Below are 15602 nucleotides of genomic sequence, written 5' to 3' on the forward strand. Positions count from 1 at the left end.
AGGTACAGGGAGTGTTTCCTTGTCAGACAGGTGACACCCAAGCTTTACCGTCTCTTACATGTCGAAGAAGGCATGCATGCCCTTGTTCCTGTGTTACTGTTGACACTGCCCTGGCTGGACTTGACCTGCCCACCAGTGCTGTAACTTCCATATCCAGGTTTCAGAAAGTGCCTCTTTCTGGTCATGTTAACCATCTTCATCATCTTATCCTACCTCTCCACACATGCACACATACACGCACACACAAACACATATGAACATGTGTGCACACACAGTGGTAGCCAGCCTCCAAGATGACATCCACTGATCCTCATCTCCTGGTCATCATACCCTTGTACAGTCCCTTCCCACGCTGAGCCAGAGCTAATCTGGGGGACGATTAACACAAGGAAGAAGCGATGGTGTATGACATCTGAAGCTAAGTCACAAAGAGCAGTGTGGCTTCCATCTTAGTCTCTCAGAACATTCTATCTGGAGGAAGCCATATCAAGCACCCAGAGGCTCTGTGGAGAGGCCCACATGGAGAACAGAGATCTCCTGTCAGTGGCCAGCACCAACTTGTAGTCATAAGTGTGAGCCACCTGGGAAGTGGATTCTCCAGAGCCAAACTAACCCTCAGATGAGGGCAGTGTAGTCAATGTCTGAGTGTAACCTCAACAGACAATGACATCTGGAACCACCCCACCAAGCCACCCTCAGATCCCTGACCCACAGACACCGTAAGAGATTTAAATTACTTAAGCCATTAAGGGCAGAGTGATTAGTCATGCAGCATTAGATAACTGATATATCCCACTGTGCACACACGCACACACATTCATGCACAAAGCAGCCTAGTATCCATGAGCCATCAATCACCCCTACATTGTTTCTGCTTCACTTCAAAACCAAAAGTACACTGCAAATATACAAATAACCCAACTATCTTCCAGTTGGATCAGTTGTCTAAAACTGTTTTTAAGCCAATGGGCTGTGTCTTCCCTGGAGTCCTAGGCAGGGAGATTTCTGTGGAAATCCATGGAAGGAACACTCTCAAGGCAGCCAGACCCCTCAGAATCTTGCAGAAACAATCCATCAGCTCAAAACAGTTGAGGACTGCGTCCTCCAGTTAGTTCTCCGGAAACAGCTGCCAGTGAAAAGTAATCTGTGCTCAGAGTTCAATGAGATAAGGAAACAGGTTTACAGTCTCTTCCATCTACTGGCAGCAGATTGTCCCGCTAGTAGATGAGTGAGTCAACTAGAAGAGGCTGACCAACACTGTAAAAAGGTATCATGTTCTCAGTATCAGCCCCTGAAGGGCACACAAAAAAGCAAAAAGGCCACAAAAATGAAGTCAATGGGTCAGCTTATTTAGATGTTTCGCAGGTGTATTTCCTTCTTTAAAATGGAAGTGAAAACAGTCGAACATGCTAGAAGATAATTAGACCTCTTCGCATTGTTTCTTCAGCATAGTGAACTCAAATTTCCAAGGTTTGGTTGCAACAATAAAGGTGCAAAGAAACATCTAAAAGAGACAAAAAGAATAATCAGTTTGTAAGAAAGAAAAATGAAAAACAAACAGAAGCTTCTATTTCTGGGTGCTGGGATTTGGCTTCAGGGTGGCTAAAGGCAGCCTGAGCCAGTCTTGCCCCTGCAGTCCCTGAACTGTTAGACCTGAGACCGGATGGCAGGGGAGCCAGCCTCACTCACCAGGATGGACCCCTGCCAATTCACCTCCCTGTGATCTGAAGCCATCATGGATAGCAGGAGCCCAGAAACTGGTTATCTCAGAAATCTTCATCTCCAGCTCTGGCCCTCATCCAGCCACGCTGACTCCCCTGCAGCCTACTGAGATTGCATGCTGCCTGAAGGGCCTGGTGAGTCCTTCCCAGAAGAGGCAGGAATACTACAGAGTCCTGCATGTCTTGGTGGGGCAGGTCAAGGTCTGGCCAGAGACAAGAAGCAAAACTTGCAGCCAGGGAACTGAGGGGACACATAGAGCTCTTTCCCAGGGCCTGCAGAATGAGCGAGAGTTTCAGGATCCTGGTGTGGGATGAGTTCACTTGTATCCCTCCTCTCACTCCTAAAATTTTTATTCAGTTAGAATAAAAATACAAATGAGGAATACCGCTCCTATATCAATGGAAACATGAATGGCAACATCAAACAGAATTGAAGTTGTATAAGATACAAATACTGAGGGATCAGCTTGAAGAAGAAAATAAGGCCAAGCTACCAGCAATCCAGACAGGCCATTGGAGAACTGTGGCCAGCCCAGAGATTCACCCTGGCTGGAGGGGAATCTGGGACGGGTTCAGCTGTTTCTTGGCAGTAGTAGGAAGGGGAGGAAGTGGGCTTATCAGAGTCGACTAATAGCTTAACTTCTGGATCAGCCAAAGTAGACAGGAAAAAGTCAGGAAACAGAGGAATTAAAAACCCAATTATCAGGATCAATCCTAGAGGACATATATTAAAAATCTTTAAGAAGTGAAAAAAATAATGAGTAATTCAACTTCCAGGAACTTTGCCTACAAGGAAACAATAATCACACAAAGAGAAATAAAAAAGAATATTTATTAAAGCACTGTTTATAATAGCTAAAAGTTAGGAAAACTTAACCAATTCTCAGGGATCTGTTAAGTAAAATGTGGAACACAAGTAAATGAAATCACAGTTTCACTATATAATGCTCTCAAATAATTTTACAATTATACAATTATTTCTAGTAAGGTTGAAATATTTTAATATCCCTAGTAATCATCCACATTTTCACTTCCAGGCTTTGCTTTTTAATGTCTTTTTTTTTTTTTTTTTCCCCTGGAGCAACCAGAGGGCCCCTGTCAGGAGCCACAGTCAAGTCACTGGAAACCCCTAACCTCAACTCCTCAGCTTCCCACTTCCTGTCTGTCTCCCCTTGGCCAAACTCAACTGCAGGCCAGAGGGTGCCCATTGATGCGATCTCTAGAAGTCAGAGGGCATAAAGCACTGTTCATAATAGCTAAAAGTTAGGGCATGTTAATAGTTAGGGCAAAAGCATGTTAAATACACATTCCATTCCCCTCTCTCTAAGATAAACACTCAAATTGTTGAGAAGTGTTCCTACCCATTATAATAATATAAAAATATTTAGAAATCCTTACACTTTGTTATTAAATGAAAATCTAGGTTATAGAACAGTATATGTATGATCCCAACTACACAAAAATACAAATATAAAATACAGAAAAGCAGGTATAAATAACGATATATTGACAGTGGTAAACTTTACATAAGTGACTTTTGAAAGTTCCAAATTTTCCACATGAAATGAGTGAAGTTAATAACTATTTAAAATCATATCAAGTTTTAAATTTATATTCCAAGGAGCTCAGATGTTTGCCTTTTCTTCTTTTCTAAATCCCAATAAATAACTAAAGAAAGCAGATAAGGTCAAATCTATAGGAGCTCTGAAATGGGAAGCGACACCATGCAAGGACAGAGACAGAGAAGACTCTCCTCATGATAAGAAGTGGATGCAATCAAAGTGACGAAGTCTACTGAATGCCAGATGTTCTATGTAGAAGATGAAAGCATGAGAGAAAACCAAGAGAGAGAACTGCCTCAAAACCCCACAAACCTTGAAGTCATCCTCAGCTCTTCTCCTCTCACTCTCCATGGCCAATCCATCAGCAAATTTCAACCAAGCCTTTCAAAGACATCCAGAACTGAGTACCTCCACCATCCCAAACAGCATCATCTCTCATCTGAGCTAGTCCATTAGACTCCTAACAGACTCCTGTTGATCTTGCTGTCTCCACCCCCTGCCCCCATGCTGGCTTTTCTCCATGTGTCTCTCCATGTCTGCATTCCTTCTATTTTGACCTGGAGTGTCTTGAAAGACCAATGACTTCAGTGGGCTATGCCAACAGGCACACTTGCTCTATAACTTCCACTGTCTGTGTCAATGGGCACTCTGCCCTCTGACTTCTAGAGATCGCATCAATGGGCACCCTCTGGCTTGCAGTTGAGTTTGGCCAAGGGGAGACAGACAGGAAGTGGGAAGCTGAGGAGTTGAGGTTAGGGGTTTCCAGTGACTTGACTGTGGCTCCTGACAGGGGCCCTCTGGTTGCTCCGGGGCGGGGGGGGGGGGGGGGGAGACATTAAAAAGCAAGGCCTGGAAGTGAAAACGTGGATGATTACTAGGGATATTAAAATATTTCAACCTTACTAGAAATCAGGGAGCAACCAAGTGAAATGGTGGGGAGATCACCTTTCACATACACTAGAATGAAAACATTTAAGATTCAACCCCAAGTGCTGAGGGAAAATGAACAACTGTGCACACCACTGAAGGAGGGTGTGCTGGTTCAACCACTTTGGAGAGTAAAACGGAGATTGCGAGTCACGTGTGGTGGCCCCACCAGCGCTGAAGCCGCACGTGTGGCTAAGTGGTGGACCCACTTCCCAGGCACCCCAGAGGAAAGCTCTGAATCTGCTCAGTCTGCATGCACCCTGTCACTGCTGCATTATGGTTAAAAGTGAAATTTTAAGATGACCACAAATAGCAAGATGGTCAAATATGACATAATACAACCATATAAGAGCTTAATATGCAGTAATAAAAACAATTTTGCCTGATTTATATACACATTAAATGGCCCAAGAAATCATTTGGCATAAATAAATACTAACAGATTGTACCAACATAATAAATTTGAAAACATACTGTTGAGTGGAAAAGAAAACAAGAGGAAGTTCCAAAATGTATGTACATTTTGAAAAACACACAAAACTCTGCAGGCATAGATTAATTTTTTTTAATGGGTAGGAACACTTCTCAACAATTTGAGTGTTTATCTTAGAGAGAGGGGAGTGGAATGCGTATTTAACATTTTACTGGTTGAAATAAGCATTTTAAATTAATGTAATAAAATGACAACAGTTATAAAATCAAGCACATGGGTATTTGATATATCACTCTTAGTATCTACCAGAATTTTTAAAATGTTACTTAATTGAAAACTAGTTCCAGTAACTTATAGCTTACTCTCTAGATGTAGCCATCCACTTGCATTTGGTGCTCTGCTGTGGTGCCTACTATTCATTAGAATATGAAGATGTATTTTATTTGCACATGTCTGGGCAATTTTCAGGAACCACTAATCTGCCATTATTTTTGCTTAGCCATGTCTCATGCCAGCTTTAGGTATATACCAAATAGGTGAAGAAAATACATAAGACACAGATATATACATACTTGTGTACGCACCTTCAACTATGAAAGAGAAAAACCGGAAGTAACTTCTATGAAAAGATCACCAAGACAAATCTGCCCAGCCAAACCCAGCCCAGCTTTGCAGAATAGTGAGAAATAGTGAACGGGTGTTGCTTTAAGCTACTAAGTGTCTATGTATGTGTTGGCAGGAGTGAGGGATATCAGCAAAAATTGATAGAAACAGTGCTCTATGTTTAGAACCTGGCTGTCCTTGGTCCTGAATATGATCAGAATATGGTTTAAAAAGGAAACTAGCATTAGGAGAAGGAAGGGAAAAATGAAGGGAGGGAAATAGGAGGGAGAGATGAACCATGAGAGACTATAGACTCTGAGAAACAAACAGGGTTTTAGAGGGGAGGGTGGTGGGGGATGGGTTAGCCCGGTGATGGGTATTAAGGAGGGCACGTATTGCATGGAGCACTGGGTGTTATATGAAAACAATGGATCGTGGAACACTACATCAAAAACTAATGATGTATTGTATGGTGGCTAACATAACATAATAAAATTTAAAAAAATAAATAATAAAAATAAAAAGGAAACTAGCAGGGTTGGTCCTATCGTTTTTTTCTGTCTGGTACACAGACCTGACCGAGGCCATACCTTTTGCATTTGAGGATCCTGTTGTAATAAGCAGTTTTCATTTTCTCCTGAAATTTTCTTGCACATTGTTCGGGCAATTTTGACTTCAAGAAAGTAGTCCAAACTCTCTGTGACCTGTCAAGGAGTAATTTAAAAATTAGATATCATAGGGGCACCTGGGTGGTTCAGTCGGTTAAGTGTCTGCCTTTGGCTCAGGTCATGATCCTGGGGTCCTGGGATTGAGCCCTGAATCGAGCCCTGCATCGGGCTCCCTGCTCAGCAGGGAGTCTGCTTCTCCTTCTCCCTTTGCCCCTTCCCCTCACTCGTGTTCTCTCTTTCTTTCTCTCTCAAAATAAATAAATAAAATCTTTAAGAAAATAAAAAATAAAAATTAGATATTATAAATGAATACATGATATCAATTGTCATCTCTGATAAATAAACATGTCATTGACTGCTTAGGGCAAAGAACGTCTCCCCACCACCCTCCTTCCCTCCAATAGTTTCCTTGCCAGAAATTTTGGGGTAACTGGAGGGGAAGAAATTCCTCCCTTGATCTCTCTCCCTCTGTCTGTCTATCTCTCATCATGGTATTGAATGTTAAATAATGACAACTGTCCCCAAGATAAAGCAAGAAAACTATTCCCCAAAGAATGTTTTCCTGGGAAAGGTAATGGTTTGCTTATTGGAGCTTGGGAAATAAACAGCAGAGTCTATAACAGCTTCATACCTAGTCAATATTGGGAGAAGAAGACATCCCAGAACTGAAATTTGCTTGGAGGGTATTGCTTTTCTAACTTCCTTCCTTGGCAATTTTAGCAATCCAACCCTATTCCACATGATACACCCTCCCAAGTCCCTGATTTCAGGGACTCTTCCTCTCCCATGAAGAGCCCCTCACCAGCCCTTGTATTCCAGAGGGCCCTATGGGGAAATGGAGATGCACAATGGCAAATGGAGACTTTTATTATTTAAAAATGAGAACAAGGTAAGATTTTACAAAACTTAAGGGAGAGAATGTATTAAAGAGAATGACCAAGTTAAACACAATAACTGACCCTAGAAGAGTAAGAGATCATTTTGAAAACATAGGAAACATTTTGGACATTCTCAAGAAGTTGCCTGGGCATTGAACATAATGGTAGTGGTCGGCAGAATTCTAGGAACGGTTTCTTGAATATCATATATACTTTAAAATTTTCCAGTTATGTGTGTAAGTGTATATAAAGTGTCTGGAAGGACAGCCAACTGCTTCTGGGGGTGCCCTCAGGAAATGACAAGCCAGATTGGAAATGCAAGAAATTGGGTCTTTGTTTCTATTTTTCAACTCAATGACTTCCAGACGTCTATACTTCTAGAATATTTTTTATGACTGGATAACAAGTTTCTCAACCTCAGCACTATTGACATTTGGTGCTGGATCAGTCTTTGTGGTAGGGGCTATCCTGGGCACTGTAGGGTGCTTAGCAGCGTCCTTGGCCTCTGCCCGCTAAGTGTCAGTTAGTGGCCCCCTCTGGTTGTAAGAACCAAAAATCCCTCCAGGTATTGCCAAAAGTCCCCTGCCAAGCAAAATCCATGCCCACTTGAGAACAACTGCTTTATATTTGAGTAATATTTCCAAGTTAAAATTATCATAAAAACAAACTGCTCTGAATCATGCTCAACAAGCACCAACTGACCATTAGCCCTAGCTTGACCCCTAATTGCCTAGAAAAGGGAAGAGGATAGGGGTCCTGGCTGCTGAGGCAGCCCTTCACTGCTTTCACAGACAGGGCTTCTGACTCTCCTGACCTTCCATGACCTCTTTCCTCTGGCTGCAACGTCCCACCACTTTACTCCATCCATATCACTCAGGCAGTAACATGTGCTCATTCACAACAGACAGCCTGGGTTTAAATCTTGGCTCTTCTACATAATAGCTGTGTATCCCTGGACAAAATACTAAACCTCTCTGTGCCTATTTCCTTTTCAAAGTGGAAGAAAACAGTTCCTACATAATGAGTTATAAGATCTGAATGAGCATATGAAAAGCAACCAGGTCTGGCACAAAGTAGACTGTATATACAGTTGACCCTTGAACGACATGGGGCTTACAGGCACAATCAAAAATCCAAGTGGAACTTACGACTCCTCAAAAACTTAACTACTAATGGCCTACTGTTGACCAGAAGCTTTACCAATAACATAAACAGCCAACTAACACATATTTTGTGTGTCATATATATTATATACCATATTCTTGAAATAAAGTAAGCTAGAGAAAAGAAAATTTTATTAAGAAAATTATAAGGAAGAGAAAAAATATAAATATAGCACTGCACTGTATTTCTTGAAAGAAATTAGCATAATTGGACCCACGGTGCTTATTTTTACCATCATTCACCTCGCACAGAATCTGCAGCCGAGTCTCAGTCAACTATGAACTAGAGCAGGTAGCTGCAAACTTTTTCTTTAAGGACTGGAGAGTAAATATTTTAGGCTCAGAACACACAATCTTGTCAGTGAGGCACAAAAGTAGCCCTAGACTGCACTCAAATAATGCGGGTGGCAATGTTCTAATAAAACTTTATTTATAGACATGGAAATTTAAATTTTATGTAATTTTCATGTCACAAAATATCCTTTTTTTAATTTCTTGTAACTATTCTTAGTTCATGGGGCATACAAAATAAGCAGCAAGCCAGACTTGGCTGCAGGCTATAATTGTCCAGCTCTTGATAGAGAGCTTTGTACTTTTAAGTTATGTCAACCAATAAGATATAGTTGTTCTCTTTATATAGAGCCTGTGTGTGTTACTAAATTTAATCTGAATTATCACCAAGCATTTTTCTTTTTGCTTTTGTTTTGTTTTGAGTTAATTTTATTTGGGGGGGGGAGTGTTTCATTCTTCCTCACCTTTTTCTTCAGTGTGTTTTCCAGTGGTATGTAGATGGAAGGTCAAGGAATTTAAAATACCTCTCTTCTAGACTCTTTTTGAACCTGCTTCTACCTGATTCTTTTGAATTCTTACCTGCATTCAAGAGTTTACAGTGAGCTGAGAAATAAAATGTACATTCATGAAAAAACTAGCACACAGTACAAAATGATGTATAATTTTTGAGACATGAGAATTCGGTGTACTTTTGATTAAATAAAGCAGAACCATCTATTTTTGGAACTGAAAAAGCATAGATAAAGACAAGTCCGTGAAAGTGGAATAGTTCACTGTTAATTAGTTTACTACATATAAATGAGCCCCCAGGGCAGTTGATATTCATGAGACTTTAACTTGGCCACCCAGTGATGACAAACATCCTGGCCCCAGGTGTCCATTATCCAAGAAACACAAACAACATAACCAGGATCACACAAAAGAAAAGGAGGAAGCCAAGACCCACTGAGTGTGGAGGACGGCCAAGAGGCCAAATAAATGTCCCAGCCTCAAAGGGACATGAACCTGCCAAATGAGCCTTCTCTCCTGACCCCATTAAGAAAACAGGAATCTCAGCAGATTACTGGTGACCTGGAGGGATGGACAGCAAAGGCTAGAGAGCAGAGGGTGGAGAGGAGACAGGGCTAGTGAAGGAGGAAGAGGAGCACAAAGACTGTCCCTGTACAGCATGTCACTCCGATGTTGCAGGGTAGCCCCCTTTTCCCACCAACCCCTCTCTCTTCCCTTCCTTAAACTCCAGCCAGACTGGCTGAACCTCCATTCCTTCTGTGCACCTACTGATTCCTCTCTGGGGTCCCCCCAAACCACAGTCCAATCAATTTTCTTGAGAAACAACATTGATGCAATGCTCTCTTCTATGATATGGTCCGCATTTCAATTCCCCCAACTACATCTTTTATAGGGTTTTTTTTTTAATCCAAGGGATAATACAAGACCACATATTGAATTTAGTTGTCATGTTTCTTATACCTCCTTTAATCCAGAAGTTTCCCTGTTTTTTCTCCTGGTCTCTCATGACCCTGATAGTTTTAAGAGGTCTTACAGAATGCCCCATAATATGGATTTGTTCATGATTTCCTTCAGGGGGTGGATTTTAGACAAGCCTACCATGCACAGGTGATACTATGTCTTTTCCATGACTTCACATCAGGGGCACATGATGTTAGTTTGTCCCAGTGTTGGTGACAAGCATTTGGTGAACAAGGCATTTGCCAGATTTTCTGATTGTAAGGGTATCTTTTCCCTATTGTAATTAATTAATGAAAGAATCCCTGCAGCTTCTGCATGGAGCACTGGGTGTTATGCACAAACAATGAATCATGGAACACTTCATCTAAAACTAATGATGTAATGTATGGGGATTAACATAAGAATAAAAAAAATTAAAAAAAAAAAAAAGAATCCCTGCAGCAATTTGTCCTCCACCACTCTCCCACCCAGTGGGTGTAGGACTCATTGATGATGTTTGCCTGAAATAGTTATTGCCGTGATGCCATGATGATTTCCTACTTACACAGTCTTTTATATCTACAGGTAGGCGTTTTTCTGTAAAGAAGAGCCTTCCCATCCTTTTTTCAGTGAAAGGAGAGGATGCAGAAGCAGCAGGGCCAGGACTTGCACTTTCTTTGCCTTTTCACTGTGTTATAATTCATACCTATAATGACTCATTTGATGAAATCAGCCCAAATTGTCCCAGACTTAGCCCCCTCACAGCCTTCTTAGACTCTCACCTATACTTTCTGATATGACTGTAATCAATTTTAAGTTATTTTAATGGCTATTTCATAATAGAATAATAAAAGATGAAGCATAACTAATTTTCCTCCAAAAACCCCTAAAATAAAATTAATATATATTTGGCTAAAGGCATCTATCTCTCAGCTATTTTCCACTCCCTGGGGTCTGTGCCCTCTGTGGATAATGGGCCCCCTCATGACCGCATCTTGGAGAGAAAAAGCAAAGAGAACATGCTCACCAACCTGCTCCTGGGATTTCAGGACCTTTACCACCTTGAAGGTGTACTTGTCTTTGCTGGTCTTGTTATACTCTTTCATGGCAAACCACAGGGCCTGCTGCACATAGACGTAAGTTTCCGGGATGTCTTGGAACTTCCTCACCACCTTCGACCTGCCCCAGGTGTGGACACCTCTGGACACAAGGGTCACAGTGGCCACCAGGAACAGCAGGCTCAGGCAGAGTCTGGCCATGGTACCTCAGCCAAGGGGGTATAGGCCTTGTTCCTTCTATCCTTCCAGGACTGGGGCAGGACATGGGCTGGGCTGGCCTTGCTGCTTCTACACCCTCAGGTCTTCCTGGCACTGCTAGGGACGAAAGGGGGAGAACTTCTGTTAGTTTCGTGTCCTATGGTCTCTTTCTCCTTCCTCAAAGAGAGGTAGAGTAAGAATTGGGCAGTCACAATTCAGACCATTTTCCCATCTTTCTGGAGGGAATGCTTGCCTCCATGCACTCACACTCCTTTCCATCCCTACCAACTGACCCCTGCCTCTTTGCCTGCGAGGTTCCCACACATCTAGTGCAAGTGTCTCTCTGTATCTGGTCTCAGTGCAAAGAAGGCACAAGGACCTGCAACAGAAGCACTGTCACAAGAAGAACATGGGTCTCGAAACTCATCTTGTTTCCTCTTCAGGAGCATGTATGAAAATCCTCAGCTGAGCCTTTGTCTGGCCTCAAAACTGCCCCCACCATCTCTCCCATTTCCAGTCAGGCTCATTAGCCATCACACTGGGGTCTGTTTATGGAGTATTATTGAGTCTTGCCAGGCCCTATAATAAGGATATCACATGTTTCTCTTATTTAATTATCTCCCTTGGGGCCACATAATGAGTAGTCCCTTTTACACAGGACGAAAATAGGTCTCACAAAGAGGTCAAGTAAATGCCTCGGGCTACCTGTCAGAGCTTTACTTCATTGCCTGAAACACACCTTCAGACCTACCTCAATCTAACAAATGAGTAAGTGTAGATCACAGCTTGTAATGTGCATTTGCTCTTGAGGAGATTCCATTCTCCTATAAAAGGTGAATCGGGATGTAGTTCATGAGACAGAGGCACAACAGTTAATGTGTTAAGTATAGATAATGAAGAAGCAAATAGCCTGACAGGTGTAGGGGCCAGGGGCAGGCCACATCAAGGAAGCCACCTGGGCATGAAGATAATTTTGATTTAAAAAACAATCAAAACCCAGCAGATTCAGGGAAATTTCTTTACCTCCTCGCCTCCTCCAGCCACCTAAAAAGAATTTAGAGGCCCTGCTCCAGGAAGAGAGCTATCACCACAGACAACTACATTATGATGTGAACATGGTATGGTAGACAGGGGTAACCTAGTAAGGCCTGTTGGATCAAAGTCCTCTCTTTGTCTCATTGTTTCCATGGGGCCAATAAATATTTGTTTACCAAACATCAATTCTTTTTCTTTCTTCTAGAGGATTACATTTCTTCCCTTTGAAGTCCCAGATTCCACCCTCCTTTTCCTTAGTTCAGAATGACTTATATACATCAGTTTGCCTGACTGTCTTTGGAATTTCCATGTCTGTGTGGATTCCCCATATGTATGAAATTACATTTGATTTTTCTCCCGTTAATCTGTTGCATGTCAATTTGATTCTTAGTCTGGCTGGAAGGACCTTGAGGAAGACAGGAAATTTTTCCTCCCCAACAGAGACAAAGGCAGAATCCAAAGGTTGTGTTCACCACAGACAAGTGCTAAGTATAGCTTGCCTAAGTTGAGCAAGGACTGTGGCAGCAGAACCTAAGGGCAACTGATATCCATCAGACACTAACTACACATGAGATACATAGAGCACAGAATATTCATAAGGTCTTATGTCAACCAACCAGTGATGATGCCATCATGGCCCCATGTGTCCTCACCCCAGGAACCACCAACCAAATCCTCAACATGTCCAGCTGTGCCAGGCAGACTTACCTGTGTCTCTCCTCAGGGCCAGTGGGTGTTTCCGACACGTTGCACAGGCTTTGCTCAAATCCCCGCTCTGGGCCCTGTAACCCCATCAGCAAGGAGACTGAAGCAGCAGAGAGTATCACAGGTCCAGGGTCTGGGCAACATGGCCTTTGTGTCTCCCCAGTTTGCCCCCATATCTGAAGTATGTTAAATTGCTTCATTTCCCCACCTAGCCTCTTGCCTGATGGTTTGCACTTACTTGATATACATGGGATTTGCTTGAGCGGCTAACTTTGGCCTGTGAGACTTTCTACTCCATAATATCTGAATATGTTGCCCAGGGCACACTTGGAGGCCATCCTGGCATTATAGACCTTCCCCACCCAGTACAGCTATACCCCAGACCCACCTCAGAACCAAGTTCTTCACCACACTCCTGCTTGCTGAGACTTGAGCTGGCTGTCCTCACCCACAGGTGGTATCTTTCTCCTTCTGAGGACTTGAGCTTTGACCAGCTCCCCTCATGGGGACACTCAAGCACACTCAGTTCTTTCCCCTACACCTGGTCAGTGTTAGTTAGGCCTGAGTCAGGGGTGCTTCTGCCCTCTGGCTACACTCTCTGGCCAGGTGGTCACATCTATGGGCCCTTTGTGAGGTAAGCCCAGCCCCTCTGATGCTCTTCAAGGGCAGGGCACCTCTAACAGGTCCCTCAGCTCCCAGAGCCCCACAGGCTCAGCAAGACCAGCAGTATCTGCCCCTAATGCAGAAATCTTGCTTGTTTCACACCTCTTGGCTTTCTAAATTCCTGGGCTTAGGACTGAACTCCTTGGAAATGAAAGCACCTCCATGATCATTTCCGTCAGGGTTCTGTTATATGACTCCATAGTCCTAGAGGCAGGATGAGGCACCAAATGGCCAGGTCAGGGAATCTGGGACTGAGAGGCACTTGGGGAGGTGGTGCCTATGGCTAGCAAGAGCTGCCCCCAGAAACACCAAGCAGAAGACATCATTTGGCAATGACAGTACTGGCATAACCTACCTCTGTGGGATGAATGAATGAGCAGATCCCCACAGACCCATTAGCCATATGTACCTCCATTGTTAACCTTGTCCCAAGTAAACATTCCCCATTCTGCCTCCCTCTCCCTTGGGGGGGTTCCCTCTCCTGGTAGTGATTCTTAGGCCCAAACCAGGCTCCACTGAGGAGCAGACTCCATCCCACTCTGCAGTTAGAGCCTAGCAGTAACAGGGAGCTCCTGGGAACTCAGAAACCTGGGGATTAATATTTGTCTTTCCAGAGCAAAATATAGATCAGCATAAAGAGAATCTTACCTGAGATACATAAGATAAAACTCCAAACAGGAAGTCAGACTCTTGGGCCTGTAAAACCTGAGAGTGCCTGGCTGAGGGTTCAGATGTTTGAGACAAAATTGTGTGCTCGACCTGAGGAGCACTTTCTAAGCAGGTATAAAACACAATCACCAAAATGGGAAGTAATAATTAATTTGGCCACACATTTTGTTGCTTGCACACACATGCACATATAGGCAAAGTCGAGAGATGAATGGGAACACAGAATAAGTTATTTGGAAGATATTTGGTATTTGGCAAAGGACTGAATTCTCTTTTCTGGAAAACTCTTTTTAAATCCAAAAGAAAAAGACAATTTCCTCCTTTGTCTTGATTCAAAGTGAGTCAAGAATTTGAGCAGACAACACATCCAAAATGAATCCATTTCCCCTCTTGGCCACACATCAACTGTTTGAAAACAACTGGCCTGTGGTAAGAACTCTCTTTAGCTGCCCCTGTTGATTCACCTCTACCTGGTATCTGTGTCCAGAGGAAGTTGCACAATGTAAAGCAGAGAGACACCCACACCCTTCTCTGTGACTTCCACAGGTCTGGACAGGAGCCCATTTGTGATGCCACTTCCTCTCAAAGAAGGTGGTCCTGGGAAATAAAAGGGAGTGGGGGAGTTGCTGAATGCTGTGGTGGATGTGGACCCACAGATCTGAAGGGGAAGGGGCTCCATCAAGCCAGAGTCCTGGGGCCCATCCTCAGGTCTCGACTCCTCCCCCCAAAAACCCTCTCCTCCCAACAAATCACACTCTCTACTTTGGAGTCACCAGAAACCACAGATGCAGATTGTTCCAGAAGCTATTGCCATCCAAAAAGCCTTTCTTTTTGCTCATGACTGCAGGCATCAGGATTTCAAGAAGGGACCAACAGGGTGCTTGTCACTCAGGGTATCCCATGGATTTGGAGAGCAGCTGGGACGCACCTAGGCTCATTGCTCATGTTTAGGGTGATCTTTTAAGCAACTTTATTAAATCTAATTCCCATACCATCCGTCCATGTAAGTACACAATTCAACGGCTGGTAATGTTTTCAAGGGTCATTCATGTTATAGCATATCTTGCTACTTCATTTCTTTTTATTACCAAATAATATCCCATTGTATGTGTATACCACATTTCATTTATCTATTCACCAATTTGCACACATTTGGGTTGTTTCCACTGTTGAAAAGAAAACCACAGGCCTAAATGGCATCACTTAGGTTAAGTCCCCAAGTCAGTAAACCAAGACTTAATAACTAACCTAACTACAGTGTCAACCCACCAGAAATGTAATCTTTAACCAGTAAACATGGAATTTCCTGGTAAACACTAGGAAATTAACTGATAGACTCCTTTCACTCCCCTTAGAAGGGCAACTTTGCTTAAACAAGGCATCTCTTGCTAATAAATTCCTTTCTTCCTCTTCTTCCTCTTTCTTCTCCCCTTTTCTTCTTCTTCTTCTTCTTCTTCTTCTTCTTCTTCTTCTTCTTCTTCTTCTTCTTCTTCTTCTTCTTCTTCCTTCTTCTTCTTCTTCTTCTTCTTCTTCTTCTTCTTCTTCTCTCCTTCTCCTCTGTTTTTTCCTACCCCTTCCT

The 15602-nt window shown here is 42.9% G+C and overlaps 1 protein-coding gene across 1 annotated transcript; it reads right to left on the reverse strand.

Annotated features, from left to right (window-relative positions):
• Positions 1–1420: 1420 nt before the first annotated feature.
• On the reverse strand, positions 1421–10954 carry LOC123850538 (cystatin-13-like). Its single transcript, XM_054510214.1, has 4 exons — positions 10727–10954; positions 5837–5950; positions 5228–5233; positions 1421–1504 (listed from the first exon to the last, which is right to left on the reverse strand). The coding sequence occupies exons 1-4, from the start codon at positions 10952–10954 to the stop codon at positions 1421–1423; spliced, it is 432 nt and encodes a 143-aa protein (XP_054366189.1).
• Positions 10955–15602: the final 4648 nt, after the last annotated feature.

Source organism: Mirounga angustirostris, unplaced genomic scaffold, assembly GCF_029215605.1.
Source record: "Mirounga angustirostris isolate CCGP_5_RB_7025 unplaced genomic scaffold, mMirAng1.0.hap1 SCAF_10, whole genome shotgun sequence".
Lineage (NCBI taxonomy): Eukaryota > Metazoa > Chordata > Mammalia > Carnivora > Phocidae > Mirounga > Mirounga angustirostris.

Coding starts and splice junctions, on each gene's coding strand:
- LOC123850538 (XM_054510214.1), bottom strand. CDS start 10,954: ATGGCCAGACTCTGCCTGAGCCTGCTGTTCCTGGTGGCCACTGTGACC. Junction 5,951..10,726: donor TCCTGAAATCCCAGGAGCAG/GTTGGTGAGCAT, acceptor ACTCCTTGACAG/GTCACAGAGAGTTTGGACTA.